This window comes from Ceratosolen solmsi, unplaced genomic scaffold (genome assembly GCF_000503995.2).
Source record: "Ceratosolen solmsi marchali unplaced genomic scaffold, CerSol_1.0 scaffold28, whole genome shotgun sequence".
Classification (NCBI taxonomy): domain Eukaryota; kingdom Metazoa; phylum Arthropoda; class Insecta; order Hymenoptera; family Agaonidae; genus Ceratosolen; species Ceratosolen solmsi.
Genome location: NW_011948429.1, coordinates 5,542,605 through 5,557,854, shown reverse-complemented (window position 1 = coordinate 5,557,854; position 15,250 = coordinate 5,542,605). Strand labels below are relative to the sequence as shown.

General features: G+C 35.3%; 1 protein-coding gene across 1 annotated transcript in view; it reads left to right on the top strand.

The window, feature by feature from the left end:
• aPKC (protein kinase C iota type) overlaps window positions 1–15,250 on the top strand; it is a 73,730-nt gene that overhangs the window by 1,088 nt on the left and 57,392 nt on the right. The window contains exons 2-3 of the mRNA XM_011501640.1: window positions 5,825–5,909; window positions 8,638–8,861. Of these exons, the coding sequence (XP_011499942.1) occupies window positions 5,825–5,909; window positions 8,638–8,861 (309 nt within the window). The remainder of the gene's footprint in view (window positions 1–5,824; window positions 5,910–8,637; window positions 8,862–15,250) is intronic.

The following is a 15,250-nucleotide window of genomic DNA, read 5'->3' as shown; positions in this document are numbered from 1 at the left end:
GCGTGTGATTCTGCGCCGTGCCGGTGTCACTAGTTGCAGTGGTGGAGGCGGTAGTGGTCGGACGTGGTGAACGTGGTGGCTGTGGTGGTGGTGGTCGTGGTGGTGGTGCACTCGTGACTGGTGATAGCCTTTAAGGGTGACCTTAGAAGGCAGCCGCGAGAACAACGATTATTCCATGCCGATGAATATTCCAAAGGATCCGATCGCGATCCCAACTGCTCTGCCAATAAAATATTCATAAGGAGATCGGGTGGGAGGATATCTAACTGGCGATTGGATGACGGTGGCGAATTTTTTGCGGTGTCGCTGAATTTCGTGATTCGGAATTTATGGCGGCCGCTTTGCCGATAGTGCATTTCTACCTCGACGTTTCAATCGAGTCGAGTCTCGGCCGTCGCCCTTAACTGTCTCATTAGATCGCACGAGAGGAAAGTGATGACCGCGGAGCTTGAAAAGAAATGATAAAAAGAAAAACCATTTAATTTGCCGCTTGATTCCGGGAGGCTCCGAGTTAATTTTATCGTTAATCGAGTTAATCGAGCGTTACGATTCCGGACTTGTGAACTTTTATTAGAAAGTAGGCGGATAAGAGATAAGCGTCGTTATGTCTCCCGGAGTGAATATATTTATCGATGCTGCGCTCGCCCAACAAATTACATAATCCATTATAGATCGCATTGTGATATTATCAAATTACATTTATTTATTTCAATGACAAATTAATATACGTAATAGCCGAATGCAATTCGATCCTTACGTAATTTCCTCGTTGGTGGTGCATTGAATTGCGCATCGAACGGGGGACTTTGTCGAGAGTGCGAGCAAGAGGGGCAGGAGGAGCATTAAACGTACGGGGAGCGCGAAATTGCGATTGAATCGTGCTCGCGTCTCGGGAAAGTGAAACGCATAGCGGAAAAACGCGAGATCGATATTGCACTTGGTGACTCGACAACGCCAAATAGCTCGTACGCGAGCGAGTGCGCGAGCGTATCCTAGGGCCCGGGCACGCATGCGCGAACTCGCGAACTGGGACCCCGCCCGCGATGACGGCGACGACAGCTACGGCGGCTACGGCGGCTACGGCGGCTGTGACGGCTACGACGGCTACGACGGCTACGACGGCTACGACGGCTGCGACGACGATCCACTACGTTCTGCTATTGAGCAAGACGCGCAAGAGCGAGCTCTTCTTCCTCAACTCCAACTTCCTCCTGGAGATGACCCTGCGACGAGTTTTTAAGGGTGAGGCTGTGAATGCCGTCTATCCGCCGTCCCATTTATCAGGGGACTCACCTCCACCTCTATCTCCATCATCCCCACCTCCATCTCTACTTCCATTAACACCCACCCACCCACCTCCCCCCAACCGTCATTCCACTCTTTGCTCGGCAAAATATACTAATCACGACGACCTTTGCAACGATTTTTATAACGTTCACATGCTAAATCCATTGGTATTCATCGACTCGATAAGAGTCTCGATAGTGCGTGCTGGATATCATGTGCTAACCTTTCGCGCGATAATTCCTTAAAATCGTGAGTACTTTGAACGAGAGCACGCTCCACGCGATTCTTGACACACACAGACCTTTTCCCGTCATTTAATTCAATATAATTAGACTTAAGGACAGAAACGATATTTTCGGGATTTGGACGTGCAAGAGGTACGACTGATAGCCCCGTACCTCGGGTAACGAGAGCTTATTGAAAATGTTGTTTTTTTACCCCAATTTTTCCTTTTCCTTTTTTTTTTTTTTTTTTTTTTTTTTTTTTTTTTCACTCGATCATTAGTGCTTAAATGTGCTCGGTGGCACTTAGCATTCCCAGCGTATTTAGTAAAATTTATTGACTCGATTGCCATGTAATTGTCCCATCAATATAATATTCAAGCTCATCTTACGTTTCTTCATCGTTTCTTCGTCGATCAACAAAAAACCTTTGCATACAAGATACTTAAATGGAATTGCTTATATCTTGAAGAAGCGAACTCGGGATGAGATACCATTGGCTACTTTAAGACTTATCCAATGGTTAATTAAGTAGTTGCATGGAGTTAGTTATTTGGGATGGGGATGGGATAGTACATTCTGGCAACTTCGTACTTTATTTAAGCGAATGAAGCGAACAAAATTATGGCGCAAACGAGATTGGAGCTATGCTTTATTAGAAAATAAAGGTAACGTTAGTTGTAACGGATTGTTCCTTATCTTTGTTTCCAAGTAAAAAGGGAGGCAGGCTCGATTTATTATTTGTACGATGTTTTTAATCGTTGACGGATAAAATATCAAATCGGTACGCCAAAGCTTGGGAATTGTGAAAAATTACCGTCACTGGAGAGGAGTCACGTTCTGCAAAAATTGCAGCATCGTCGGAGCCCGAGTATCTATAAATTTCACGCAACATTCTTATAAATTCTCTACGGATATCGAAATTCTTATACGAAATATTAGCAATTGATTTCTTTGTTGAGGATGAGAGATGCAGGTAAAAAAAACTTTTGCTGCACGATCGTGAAAAATTATCCATTCCCAGTAAGTGCGGAGTGCTACGCGTCTGATTGTATTAGCTTGCATTCTTAGATTATTTTAGCCGTACTTTGTCCAAATGTTAAAAACGTGAATATTTCAATTGCAACGTGCTCGCTCTCGCTCTCGCGTTACAATATGAGCAAAGAATGGTTAAAAGATCTTCTAAGATGCGAAGTCTAATGTATGAAATGAAAAGTAGGTCACGTGTAAATTTAGTGTATGGTTAATTGTCATTTATGTGCTCGTAGGGGAGGTATTTTGTTAAGATTTTCGAGGACGCCGACGCTGTGGTAGTAGTAAGACGTTAGAAATATAATTAAATTATATATAGTCTTGTAGATTTTATGCTTAGCAATTTCATAAGACAGCGGAGCATCTCTCATCTTTCATTTATTCATAGATAATTCGACGAGCGCCGAATCTCATTAATTTGAGACTTGGAAAAATAAGATCTTCGCGATAGCAACTGTAATGATATTTATTGATTCGTCGATTAATTTCAACTATTATACACATTCGATTGTCAGTTATGAGTTAAAATTAACCTTTCATCTAGACATTTAATTGGAATAATTTTTAATTTTGTTTACTGAAATTTCGATATTAGCATAGATATTATCGTTGAACGGGCTTTTGTAAATGTTATTATTCTATGGAAAGTTGAGTAGGGCATCGATACAAATATGTAAGTCAATGTACGCACACGAGCAGATTAGATTTAATAAAATAATTGACATTATTATGCATGAAAAGTTGAAGATAAAATGAAATTTTGCATCAAGCATTTATAAAAGAATATAAGTGAAAAGGTTTTTGCAATGTAGTGCAAAGTTTTGCAAACAATATATACTATTGTTGGATTTAAAGGTAAATTTGAAATGTATCGTTAACAATTATAATTAATGAGTCTATATTTTACATTTACATATAAACAAATAAACAAAAACAAACAAGAAACATGAAAAATTTAACGCCACGCGTTTCACTTTTCTTGATTAATCGAATCAATCGAATTCTCGTTAAGAATTCTAATGTCTATTGTATATATAAAAAAATTAAAACTCGATTAGTTTTTTGTAAAAAATATCTTGTACTTTGGTCCACAACGTTTACCGTCATATGAAATATTTTATACTCGACTAATTTAAACAAAATATCATACAAGTTCATATTTTTCCACTTACAAAGAAATGTATACTGGCTATAGGAAAAAAAAAATGTTTACTTACTCTATTATTTTTCCATATTAATGTTACTACTATATTAAACGTTAGTAAAATTGACAATAAATGTACCGATATTATAAAATTGGATCGAAGATTAAATGACGATTAGTTGATTGGTTGATTTAGCAGATTTGTCAGTGCAGTTGTCTTATTTATGAAAAAGACATTCCTTAAAATTAGATTTCAGCTTTAAAAATGAAACGATATGGCTCGATGCAATTTCAAATTATCATTCATCGATTGTTCGTGCCATTTAATTCTCTTATTTCTCTTACTTATGGTTGAAAAATAATTATCCATTAAATTAAGTTAAATAGCCTTTTCATTGTTATTCAAAGATATTGAAATACTTCAAATTAGTCTTATCGATGCATTTATTTTTGTGAGATTTTATCCAATAAGTGTATAATCTTAAAGCTTTTAAGAACTTGTTATTAAATAATTATTAAAGTTAGCGAATGCCGAAGATAAATTTAAATTCCTTAAATCTACAAAATTACTAATTCTACTCGCTAATATGTAGCATATTTATTTGAGATTTAAAATACAAGTATAAACGAGATGATTTTAATAATAAAATACTTGTATAACAAAATATTTTTTAATTAAGTTGTTTACTCGAAAATTTGATTGTCAAAAAAATCGTTGATATTTATTTCATTTATTATATTATGTTTTATTAATATTAGACCACTCTCTCTCTCTCTCTCTCTCTCTCTCTCTCTCTCTCTCTCTCTCTCTCTCTTTCTGAGTGTGCATGAATTAATGGCGATAATAGTTTAACGGAAAAACATGGATTAATAAAATAACCGATAGTATAAAGATCACGCAACTACGATTATAGATATAGACTATAAAATACTATTAATTAATTATCCACTTCAATATTTTAAGGATTTTTATTGAAATATTTCGTAGTCTGGTCTCTAGAATTGAGAGAAACAACATTTCATAATTTCCTTATTGATATAATAGTTCTTATAAAATTACTACCTATTAGCATTTGCTACTTAGAGAACGAATTATATTTTCAATAAGGTGAGCACATAAAACTACGTCTATATAAACATTGCAATTTAAAATTCGTATTTACAAAAGTGTAAGTGAATTAGCGATATCGCACTTCATTGGAAAGGGAACTGTTTCCAAACGAGCGTTTTGTTCTCTTTTCTTTTTTATTACCACGCTTCCACTGAAAGCGACGTGTAGTAGTTGTCTACGATTTGATCTGACCTCGCTCTAGTATAGAACAGTTGGCTCAGCGCATAGCGAGTAACAGGTTTTCCACAAATCTGCAGTGAAGAGTGTGGGGGGGGGGGGGTTTAAAACCGAGGGGTGAGCACGTAGATTCCGTTACGAATAATTAGTTTTGGGGAAAAATGTGCAAGTATCGTAAGCACGCTCTCCTCTCTCTCTCTCTCTCTCTCACTCTCACACACACACTCTCACTCTTACTCTCTCTTTCTCTCTCTCTCTCTCTCTCTCTCTCTCTCTCTCTCTCTCTCTCTCTCTCTCTCCTGCCCGAGAGATAGACGTTCTTATCGATATCTAGGCTACGCTCGCTTGGCTTTGTAAATGCCTTTCGTCTCACCGCAATACCTTTTCAATAATTGGACCAGGTCAAAGCCAAGGATGATGAGGAGGTGGGTTATTGGGGGACGGAGGACACTAGTACTTCTCGACTGACGTATGAAGAGAAAAAGCACCTAGATGCGAGCACTGCTTAAATAAAAGAGCACGAGTTTTGTGCAGATCGCTAACCACATGACAATCAATTTCGCGATTCGATAAGTAAACAGACGAGTCGCAGGATTAACGCGTGACCCTGTGCTGCTATCCTTAATGACCCTCTACGATGGACGAGAGCGTAAAATTCATCGGGCAATTGACACGGCTTCGTTAATTAACGCCAAAGAAGCAAAAGAGATCCGGGCGTAAAACTAATAATAAACGGACGAGCTGTTGCGTTACGCTACTAGAGCGACTCGGTGTCGATCGTCCTTTACACTCACCTAGCTCACTTTCCGACCTCTCATCTTCCATCCTTTCATGTGTGTTTAATTGTCACAGGCAAGGGAGCACGGCCTCAGCGTGCGAGGATGCCCACGCAAACGACGGATACTGAGGATATTCGAGTGAAGATCGTCTACAATGGGTGAGTAGCCGAGCATTATTTATTATTGACTGTCTGTGTGTAGGTGCGAGCCTTGAAAATCCTTGTTCATTACCGTGGTCGAGCCGCGGGAGACTTAACGCCTCGATACTTTGCTTTGTCGCTCGGCTCGCTCTTTCATTGGCCCACGACTCGGTTAACATTTTGGACATTTCCATGGTTGCTCGGGAATTCGCCTCCACTCGTCTCACCCGCTCCTCCTATACCATCATTCCTCGCTCGACAACCAATGGTTCTATCGATGGTTGACTTTTTAATTACCTCGAGGATTGTCTGTTGTCGTTTGCCAAGGTGGGGCTACGTAAAGTAAATGCTGGCGGTGGCTTTCGAAGTGCAAACTATAATATCGATCGCGTTTGCGAACAATTTATCCATCAAATCATGACCCACATTCTGATTAAATAAATTAATGTTTACAATGTATGTCAAATAAACATGGAAATGACAGTCTTATTTTACATTTTATTGGTCTCTGCATTTAACAAGTTTCGCTTTGAATATTTGCCTTTTGCCCTTCTTATATTTTATTTATATTTTATACAAACAATTTATACTATTTATCGATACTATTTCACATTGGCTTTTATGATTATACAACAACGCACGGACCTTATTTTATGTTTTGTTAATAGAATTGTAAATTTTATTGTATTCAACTATTAGCCGGACTGCACAATCATACGTATTTATTATAAAAATATTATGCAAAATGTCACATCTGACATTTGACATCTGACATTGTGCTGTAATAATTGAAAATTATGCTTCGACAATGTAGTGTAGTACCGAGCTACTCTAAGGCTGAACAACTGAGCAAATCGTAATGAACAACGATGATTGTTTTGATTGTTGCATAGTCATTACAACGGTGTCTGTGAATAATAATACTTAATTCATCTCGCGATAATCGCGATACTCGTAATTTACGAAAGGAATAGTTAGAAAAAATAAAAATAAAAATAAAAAAAAATTGTATAATGTTCTTATAGAACAACTTCTTATAGAATGAAAACGTAGGGAAATTATGCTGCATTCTTAATTTTTCTTGGGCATTTTAATTATTACGTTATTTTTGCAATTATAACGATCTCATAAATAGTTCAGATGCACTAATCGTTGATGTACATATTGTTATATAAAGATTAGTTTTATGAAACATTTATTCCTAGGCTTATTCTCATATTATAATTTAACAATTATTATTTTACTAGAACCTAATAATTATTTTACTAGAATTATCGTAGGGGTAATGTATAGAGTGAATAGTAATAATAAATATACTCACTTGGACGTTATTTAAGGCTTCGAATTTCTTTTTCACGTTTATTGTACTTGGGTGCTCATTGTTTTAATGCGAGAGATATTTAATAAAAAAATGAGATTGTATCGTGACAGTTCGTAATAAATAATAACACAAGTATTAAAGCATTCCTCTGCTTATGATTATATTGAAAAAAACATTTTAAATATTGACGTGATTATTCAATTTGTTATATCGGATAAGAGTGCAGCAACTAATACATGAAATATTTAATGCCCCTCAATTTAGCATAATAAGTTTGATTAAATTTTTATCTTTAAAAGTTTGGTAAACGATAAAATCATTAAAAGCAGTATGATGAAGTGGACGATCGATAGTGATTTTTATGAAAATAAAAGTATCGCGGAAATTTTACATTAAATTTTGTGCAATTTGTATAAGAAGAATCGAGGGCGCGAGCGGAATAATGACTTTGCCTATTCATTGGATTTTCCGTTTAATTTGAGCGCCGAAGGCATGAGAAAAGTTTGAGGAGAAAGTGTATTTATTTGACGCAGATTGTTATAGGTCCCGCTATCATTAATACTAATGCAAAAATCAATTATTTTTACGGATTCGCACGACAATCCAAAGTCTTGATTCAAGTTGGTCAGCGCGCACCCTTCCAATTTGATTTCACTGTAATTTTACACTTAAATTTCAATAGTTTTTCCAATTATTTCCAACACCGTGGCTTAAAACTTTCGATAATATTCATAATTGAAAATTTCAATTAAATACATAGATATAACTAACTATATGATTAAAAACGTTGCAAATTTCATAGGAATTAATTATCAAATTAACTTAAGATTATATATATATATTCTATTGTATTTTTAAGAAATGCTCTTTGGCATCAAATGGCAAAAAAAACTTTGTTAATATAAGTAAGTGGAAACTTAATAAGTATTGTAAAGTCTAAATTTAACAATGATAATAATGCATTGTCGAATTCGAATGGCAAGTTCTTTTTGCTCGAGTGTCGCCTTGTATTGAACAATACGTTTTTTTTTTTTTTTTTTCTAATAATTAAGATATCCAAGAAAGTTATTTAATTTCTCTTGCATCGCGATAAATTGTTTCACTTGGATAACATGCTACGAGCGCATCGTGAGCCGTTGCGAACTCTATGCCTCGTCTCACTTGGTAACATACGCGCTCTCCCATCTGTAACTCACCCTTACTTACTCCCCATCCTCACACCTCACCGCCCCTCCAATACGCTCACCTACCCTCACCTACCCTCACCTACCCTCACCGACCCTCACCGACCCTCACCGCCATCCCTTCAACATCCACTGCTTTGGCCTTGTCGCGACGCCCCGCCCCGCCCAGCCCAACCGACTGAGAACAATGAGAAGAAAAAAAGGAAATAAGATGGCAGCGAACACGTGCTTACGTTTCCAGGGAGGTCCAGATCACGTACATCACCGCGGGCATCAGCGTGGACAAGCTGCGCGAGGAAATGCGGACGATCTGCGGCTTCGGGGCCGCGGGGCCCGCGCCCGATCAGTTCACCATGAAGTGGGTCGACGACGAAGGCGATCCCTGTCGCATCGCCTCCCAGCAGGAGCTCGACGAGGCTCTCAGGCTTTACGAGCTCGAGAAGGACACCGAGATCACCATTCACGGTAAGTCTTGTTGGTAAAGCGCCAAGTGTGCCCGCCGAGTCGTTTCTTTGCCTGTGTGCGTACTGAGTTTTTTTTTTTTTTCTTTAATTTTTTTTTTTCTTTTTTTTTTTTATACTTGGCAAGGATGTCGGCTTTTAAGATCTTGCCGTTATTCGCCGATCTACCATTTATTTATATCTTTCTTTGATTCTTAAGACTCGAAAGTCTTAAAGAAATTATAAATGTTGCTCGCTTAGGACTTAGGACGAGGGGGTCAAATATAAGTTCATAAGCTCTCTAAAAGTTCTTTAAGACAAAGACAGTCGATGCCCATCGATGATGTTTCCGAGGTAGGGGAACACGATGACTCATTACGAAGGCTCAATTAGTCAAATAATCTCCAATGAGCTTAGCGATAGAGAAAAGTGCTTCCTCGATCCCGAGTACAAAGTCTCAAAAGCCAATAAATTTATTCCGAAGACGTTAATTCATCTCTTGAATTTATCCTCTTTTTGCACGATACGCCGAGCAATGAATTGGAAAAGGAGGCTATTGTTTAGCATCTCGAAGAAAGAGAAGCTGACTACGAGCACCTTCGACGACACGGCGTTTCATTCATTGGCGGAGCTTTTTCTTTATTATTCGAGACGCGATTAAAGAAAGAGAAAGAGAAAGACCCATCGATAATTTTACCGTATAAATCACGTGTACGGGAAAATAAATCTAATTCAATGGATTTGCTCTGTTTTTACGTTACGTTAACTCGAAGGGCGTAAGACGCTCTAATGGCTCATCTACATAATCTTTCTGGTGGTGGGATTGGAGTGGGGGGGGGGGCTTATATACGCGCATCAAGAAGCTCATGAAAAAGGGCGTAGGGTCGACTTTGTTCGGTACGCACGATATTTTATAATTCGAGGTTTGTTTGTAGAACAAAAGTCAACGATCGTCTCTCGAGCAAATAGTGTAGGAGGAAGTCGCAGGATGAAAAGGAGCGGCGCTGATATCGAGTCTCCTATTAGTTAAGCGAATTACTTATAGCCTTAAAGAGCCGCGTATAGTTTATCGTATATAGTTTGACCATGAAATTCTGCATGATTTACCATAAGTGTTGGGTATATGGGAGGGAGGGGAGCCGGAGGGAATGCGCCGTGATGACTTTTGGAGCTGATAATGAGTTCAATCAATTTTCGGCGGGAGACTATTTTTCGCTCGACGTCGGTCTAGTACTTCTCTGGCCGGGTGTCGATGCTGCCGAGGTCGGTCCTTCGTGATCGGTCTCTAGGGATAAGGGCTGCTTTCTCTTGTAAGATACGAGATTACTGGATGGAAAGGACAGAGTTTCGCCTAATGTACGACTCTGCTTTTTTTTAACTGAAGTAGAGTGTGACATTAGGTTTAGGAGGGGATGTTAGCAATCAATAGGAGAAGAATACAATGTTGTCGTTCGTTTTAAGCATTTTATCCCTTATATTTTGTAAAAATTTCTTATATTTATTTAAAAGCGTGTGCCTGCACGTTGAGAATCTAGCAAATTTGCCCACGTGAATGCATATATTTATTGATGACCTGCGTAAAAATGTCGATATTTTTTGTTATGAAAACTTTAAGTTCAAGACATATTTCTAATTAATTTATTGCATCGTGCAATTTCTATTACATAAATTCGACGAAACTTTACATTCATAAAGTATTTAAAATGTAAAAATTTACTTTAGTACAAACTCGTTATATTACATTAATCAATTATATCGAATTTAAAAGTAGATGTGGAGTAAAAAGTATCATCCACTTTTATATCTCTGCACAAGCACACAAACAAACAAACAAACACACACAAACACACACACACACACACAGAGAGAGAGAGAGAGAGAGAGAGAGAGATTTGTGCGTGTGTGTGTGTGCGCGCGCGTGTGTATATAACCTTAGGCAGTTATCCAATTATTGGATATTCATTTGGACGATTTTTTTTTTTTTTTTTATTTTATTTTATTGGCAGCTTACTAAAATGCCCAATTGATTTTCCGAAAGGCATATTAAATTATAAAATTCTTATGTCTGGAAGATTCAAATTTCAATCAATATACTATTGTTTAACTAACGTAAAGACTACTCGTTCGTCAATCCTTTATATTTAACTTGTAAAATTTTTATCCATTAAAGCATATATTGGAATTAAAATGAAATATTGATCAGTAGTTTTATTCTAAGTAACGCAAATCCTGTTATTTGTTTTCTACGATTCTTGTTTCATAAACGATGAAATATCGAACTGAATTTTATGTAGTTATGATATAATACGATTATTTCTACAATTAGTTAATGAGAAAATTTATTCTAATTCAAAAATATTTTAAAGTATTGCTTGGGTATTAATTTAGCGATGAAACATCTAACTCATTTTAACTACGAATTATCATGGATAAAATATACTAAAGTCAATTTTTTTTCTCTTGTTTTTATCCTCCATTTTTTGACGAATATTTAACAGACATTCAAGAATAAATTGACAATAAATCACATTTTTCTTAACCAACACGTCACAAAGACGAGAATATATACTTTAATGATTTTCTATCTTTTAAAAAATATCCTAAAAGAAGTAAAATTTTTATAAAACATTATTATATTATAAACGATAAAGATAAATTGTAAATAAAAAATTATGTAATGCTGTGCTAATCGATTATATGGATGGTGAAAGTACGTGCTTCGAAATGATTATATGAAAATGCATTTTGAACGAAGGATAGAAGATGGGCGTTATAGATTCATGCATCCTTATTATTAGTTTCTTTGGGAAAGAGAGAGAGTTAAGATCTTTTTTCTATTCTTATATCTTGTCAGAAGCCGTTGAAACGGAAAAAATTGATGTTTATAGCTGGACGTGGACGTAGCCAAGCTTATCGGAAAGCCTTAAGAAAACAGAAAAAGCTGTTGGACGATCCTTCTATGATGGTTTGCTGAATATTCTGGCAAAGGCACGAAATACACAGTTCAGAAATTAAATTTTTTATCAAGATCTTTTCACTTTAATTTCGAGTAGCTTGCCTTCGTATATTATTTTATTTACGTTTGTAAAAAAAAAAAAAAAAAAAAAAAAAAAATCGATAAAAAGCAATTTTTTTTAATGCTTTGATGCAATTATTCAAAAGTTTTATTATTATTTCCTAAGCTAAATCGTTTTAAAAGTACAGGAAAAATATGGGACTAATGTTATTTATACATATGCTCATGTGTGTGAACATATTTTTATGAAATAATAAATACGCTTTTTTAATAATTATTGTACGTTAGAAAAAAATGTTGTTTTTTATGAAATCGAAGAGACCAAAGTATTTGAATTTAGATTGTCAATCATTATGTCACATTAAAATAATTAACATAAATTTGATCAAGTTCTCGCTAAACGTTAATTTTATATGAAATATTTTATATAAAAATTCTTTATATTGTTAATACATAAGTAATATTTTATGTATACGTTAAAAATTTGTTTAATAAAATTGAAAAAAATGTATGATTATTCTACATGCTTATTTCGATTTTAATGCAATAAGTAAATGAATGTATCTCTTAGTGTGTACGTGCGCGCGCGCGTGTTTGTGTCCCGGCGTTCGCGCGTGCGCGAGTGCGCGAGTCCGTGCGTTCGTGCATGTGTGGGCGCGTGTGCATGTATGTATACAAATGAAAGACCTTAGTTTAAAAGATAATATATTGTATATAGGGAAGACAACATAATTTAATTTCTTGTTATAAAGTCAATGTATTGAAAAAAAATTTATTCTTAATTACAAATATAATAATTTTGAACAAAAATATTGAAAATACATTGAAAACAGAAAAATTTTCTGAAATAAAAACATTTATAATTGTTTGTTGATCTTGTGAGTACAACGTGATTTTACTTCTTTTGTAAAAATTCATTTTGTGTGAAAGTTTGGAAAAATGTCAAATAAATGACACATAAAAAAAAAAAATAATAAACAACTTATTATATACCGATTAAATTGATCATAATTTTATTTATTATACGCTCCAGTAGGGAATTTTAGTCATAATATCATTTTAATTCATGTGCTAGTGCATTTTCAAAATAATTTTCTATTAATGAAATAAAAAAAAAATACTATAAATAGAAAATGCTATTTTAATGCATAAAATCAGTCAAGCATACAATAATTTATATTTTTGATCGATATGTAAATGTCAAATTTGCAAAATACAATATATCGATAGTTATGACCTTAGACGACAACCGTGAGTGAGTTATATACATTAAAATCTATAATATTTAACATGAAAATTTCCATAATTAACGGTGTGAATGCACAGTGAAACTCAATGTGAATAGCGGAATAGTCAGGAATTATTAATTCACACTGTCACATAGTTGAAGTCACTGGGGTAAACGTAACATTATAATGAACATTACGATAAAATAATTTCGTATTTGAAGGTGTCCAAGTTTAATTATCTCACAGTGCTGCACAGCGCTCCAAACTCACCTCCGATTCACAATTCAATTAAAAAGTTTTCACACGCGCTCCTTTAGCCCGATGATTTTTTCGAATTCTGCGTGGGTTTTCCACGTACCGAACGGCGTCACGAGTGCGATTTGCGCGTGCTCTTCCAGAAAATGCAAAAGCAATAAGCGTGGAGGGCACATTGCGTAATTGCAAACCCGCGCGATTATTTCCTTTACCACCCCCTCGTTTGGGAATCGCGGGTACGTCATGTGACGTAAATTCGTTCGCTATTGCCGTAACGATATATGTCGTTGCAGCGAGGTCGGAGCTTCGAAAAACGAACATCCTCACTCCTCTATTATTGGCCTCCATTAATAGTGAAACGATTATGCCGAATAATTTGACCAATTGACTGTAGCACGTCAATAATAACGAATTAACGAGAAAATTGATTATCGACCTTGGCGAATAAGGCTTATTCAAAATTTTGAATGGCCCGATATATTACTAGTGCCTCGCAAAGAATAGCGAGGATTAATAATTTTGAGCATTAAAAGTGCCAAACCGATGTATGTATAGGATTCAACTGAACGGGACCAATTGTCCTATATCCAAAGGATAATTCATAATATTCCAAAGCTTGTTGCTATGAATATTTGCTTTGAATATTTCATCCTCAAACTAACGATAATAAGACACTAAAAATGTACGAAACATATTTTTCTCGTTGTGAAAATGTTCTATGCTATACTTAATTAATATAATTTATGAAATCTTTACATTTATCAAATATTTCTGACTTCTTAGTTAAAATTTTTACATATTTTTGTCCAGACAGCTGTGATAAAGTACTTTATGATATTTTCTTGGAATTGGTCGTTTTTGACTACTAAGGATGATAAATGGATTTTCACGACGATGAAAGTAATGTTTAAAAAAAGTTTCTGTTGACGGTATTGTGTTTTGAATATTGAAAAAAATATTGCACGAGTCATTATTTTTGAGTAGCATAATTTTATCTTCATAAAATTAAGACATTTCAGACACTTTATTATAAAATTCATTATTATAAATGATTAATGAAAGCTAAATAAAATTAAGGATTTTTTCATCTAATCGCAGCTTTACAATTTTAACTTAATGCAATTCACTGCTGCTTAATGATGATTCAGTCACTTGATTAAAATTTCATGTATCGAGTTTGTATTTACTTTTACAGCGAGCTTTTTGGATTTTCTGAATAGAACGGAGCAATGGAAAGAGATAATTCAATAGATTAAATTGCATTATGAAGCGAAAATTGTATGTGAAACAAGTTGAAGTTTATCATCGATTTTTCTCGTGAAACATTAGAAATAAATTTAAAACGAAATAATTAATTTTAAATATTACCGCTACTTACTATTACAATATACGCTAACGAATAAATGGATTACAGAACAAACAAAAAAGGCATTAAATTGTTTATAAAGAAAATAGATGTTTAATTAATTTTAATATATTTAAATATAACATGTTTTTATTTTCGGCAATGTAATACAATGTCTGATAAAGCTGTTTGAATATAAAGATGATTATATTAAGAATTAACGTTAATCGTAAGGAAACGGACCTTGGATTACATGAAAATGTTCAATAATAGAAATGAAGCTAAGATAGAAAGATTTCGCGTTAAAGAGAACTTGGCCTGTGAAAAAATAAATTAGAGAGAAGGAGAATTAGATGAAATTATTGATTTTCTTATCTCGTGCTTCTACGTTTTCTTTGTGAAAAAAATGAGAAGGAGCGGTGTAACAAAAGATGCCCAACATTTTCATACGATGCGAATTACCTGAACGACGACCTTGACCGTTGACCGACAGCAACCCCTAAGAGTTGTCCTCCTCGGGTCATGACGTTTTCTCTGGCACGTGCGTACACACACACACACACACACAC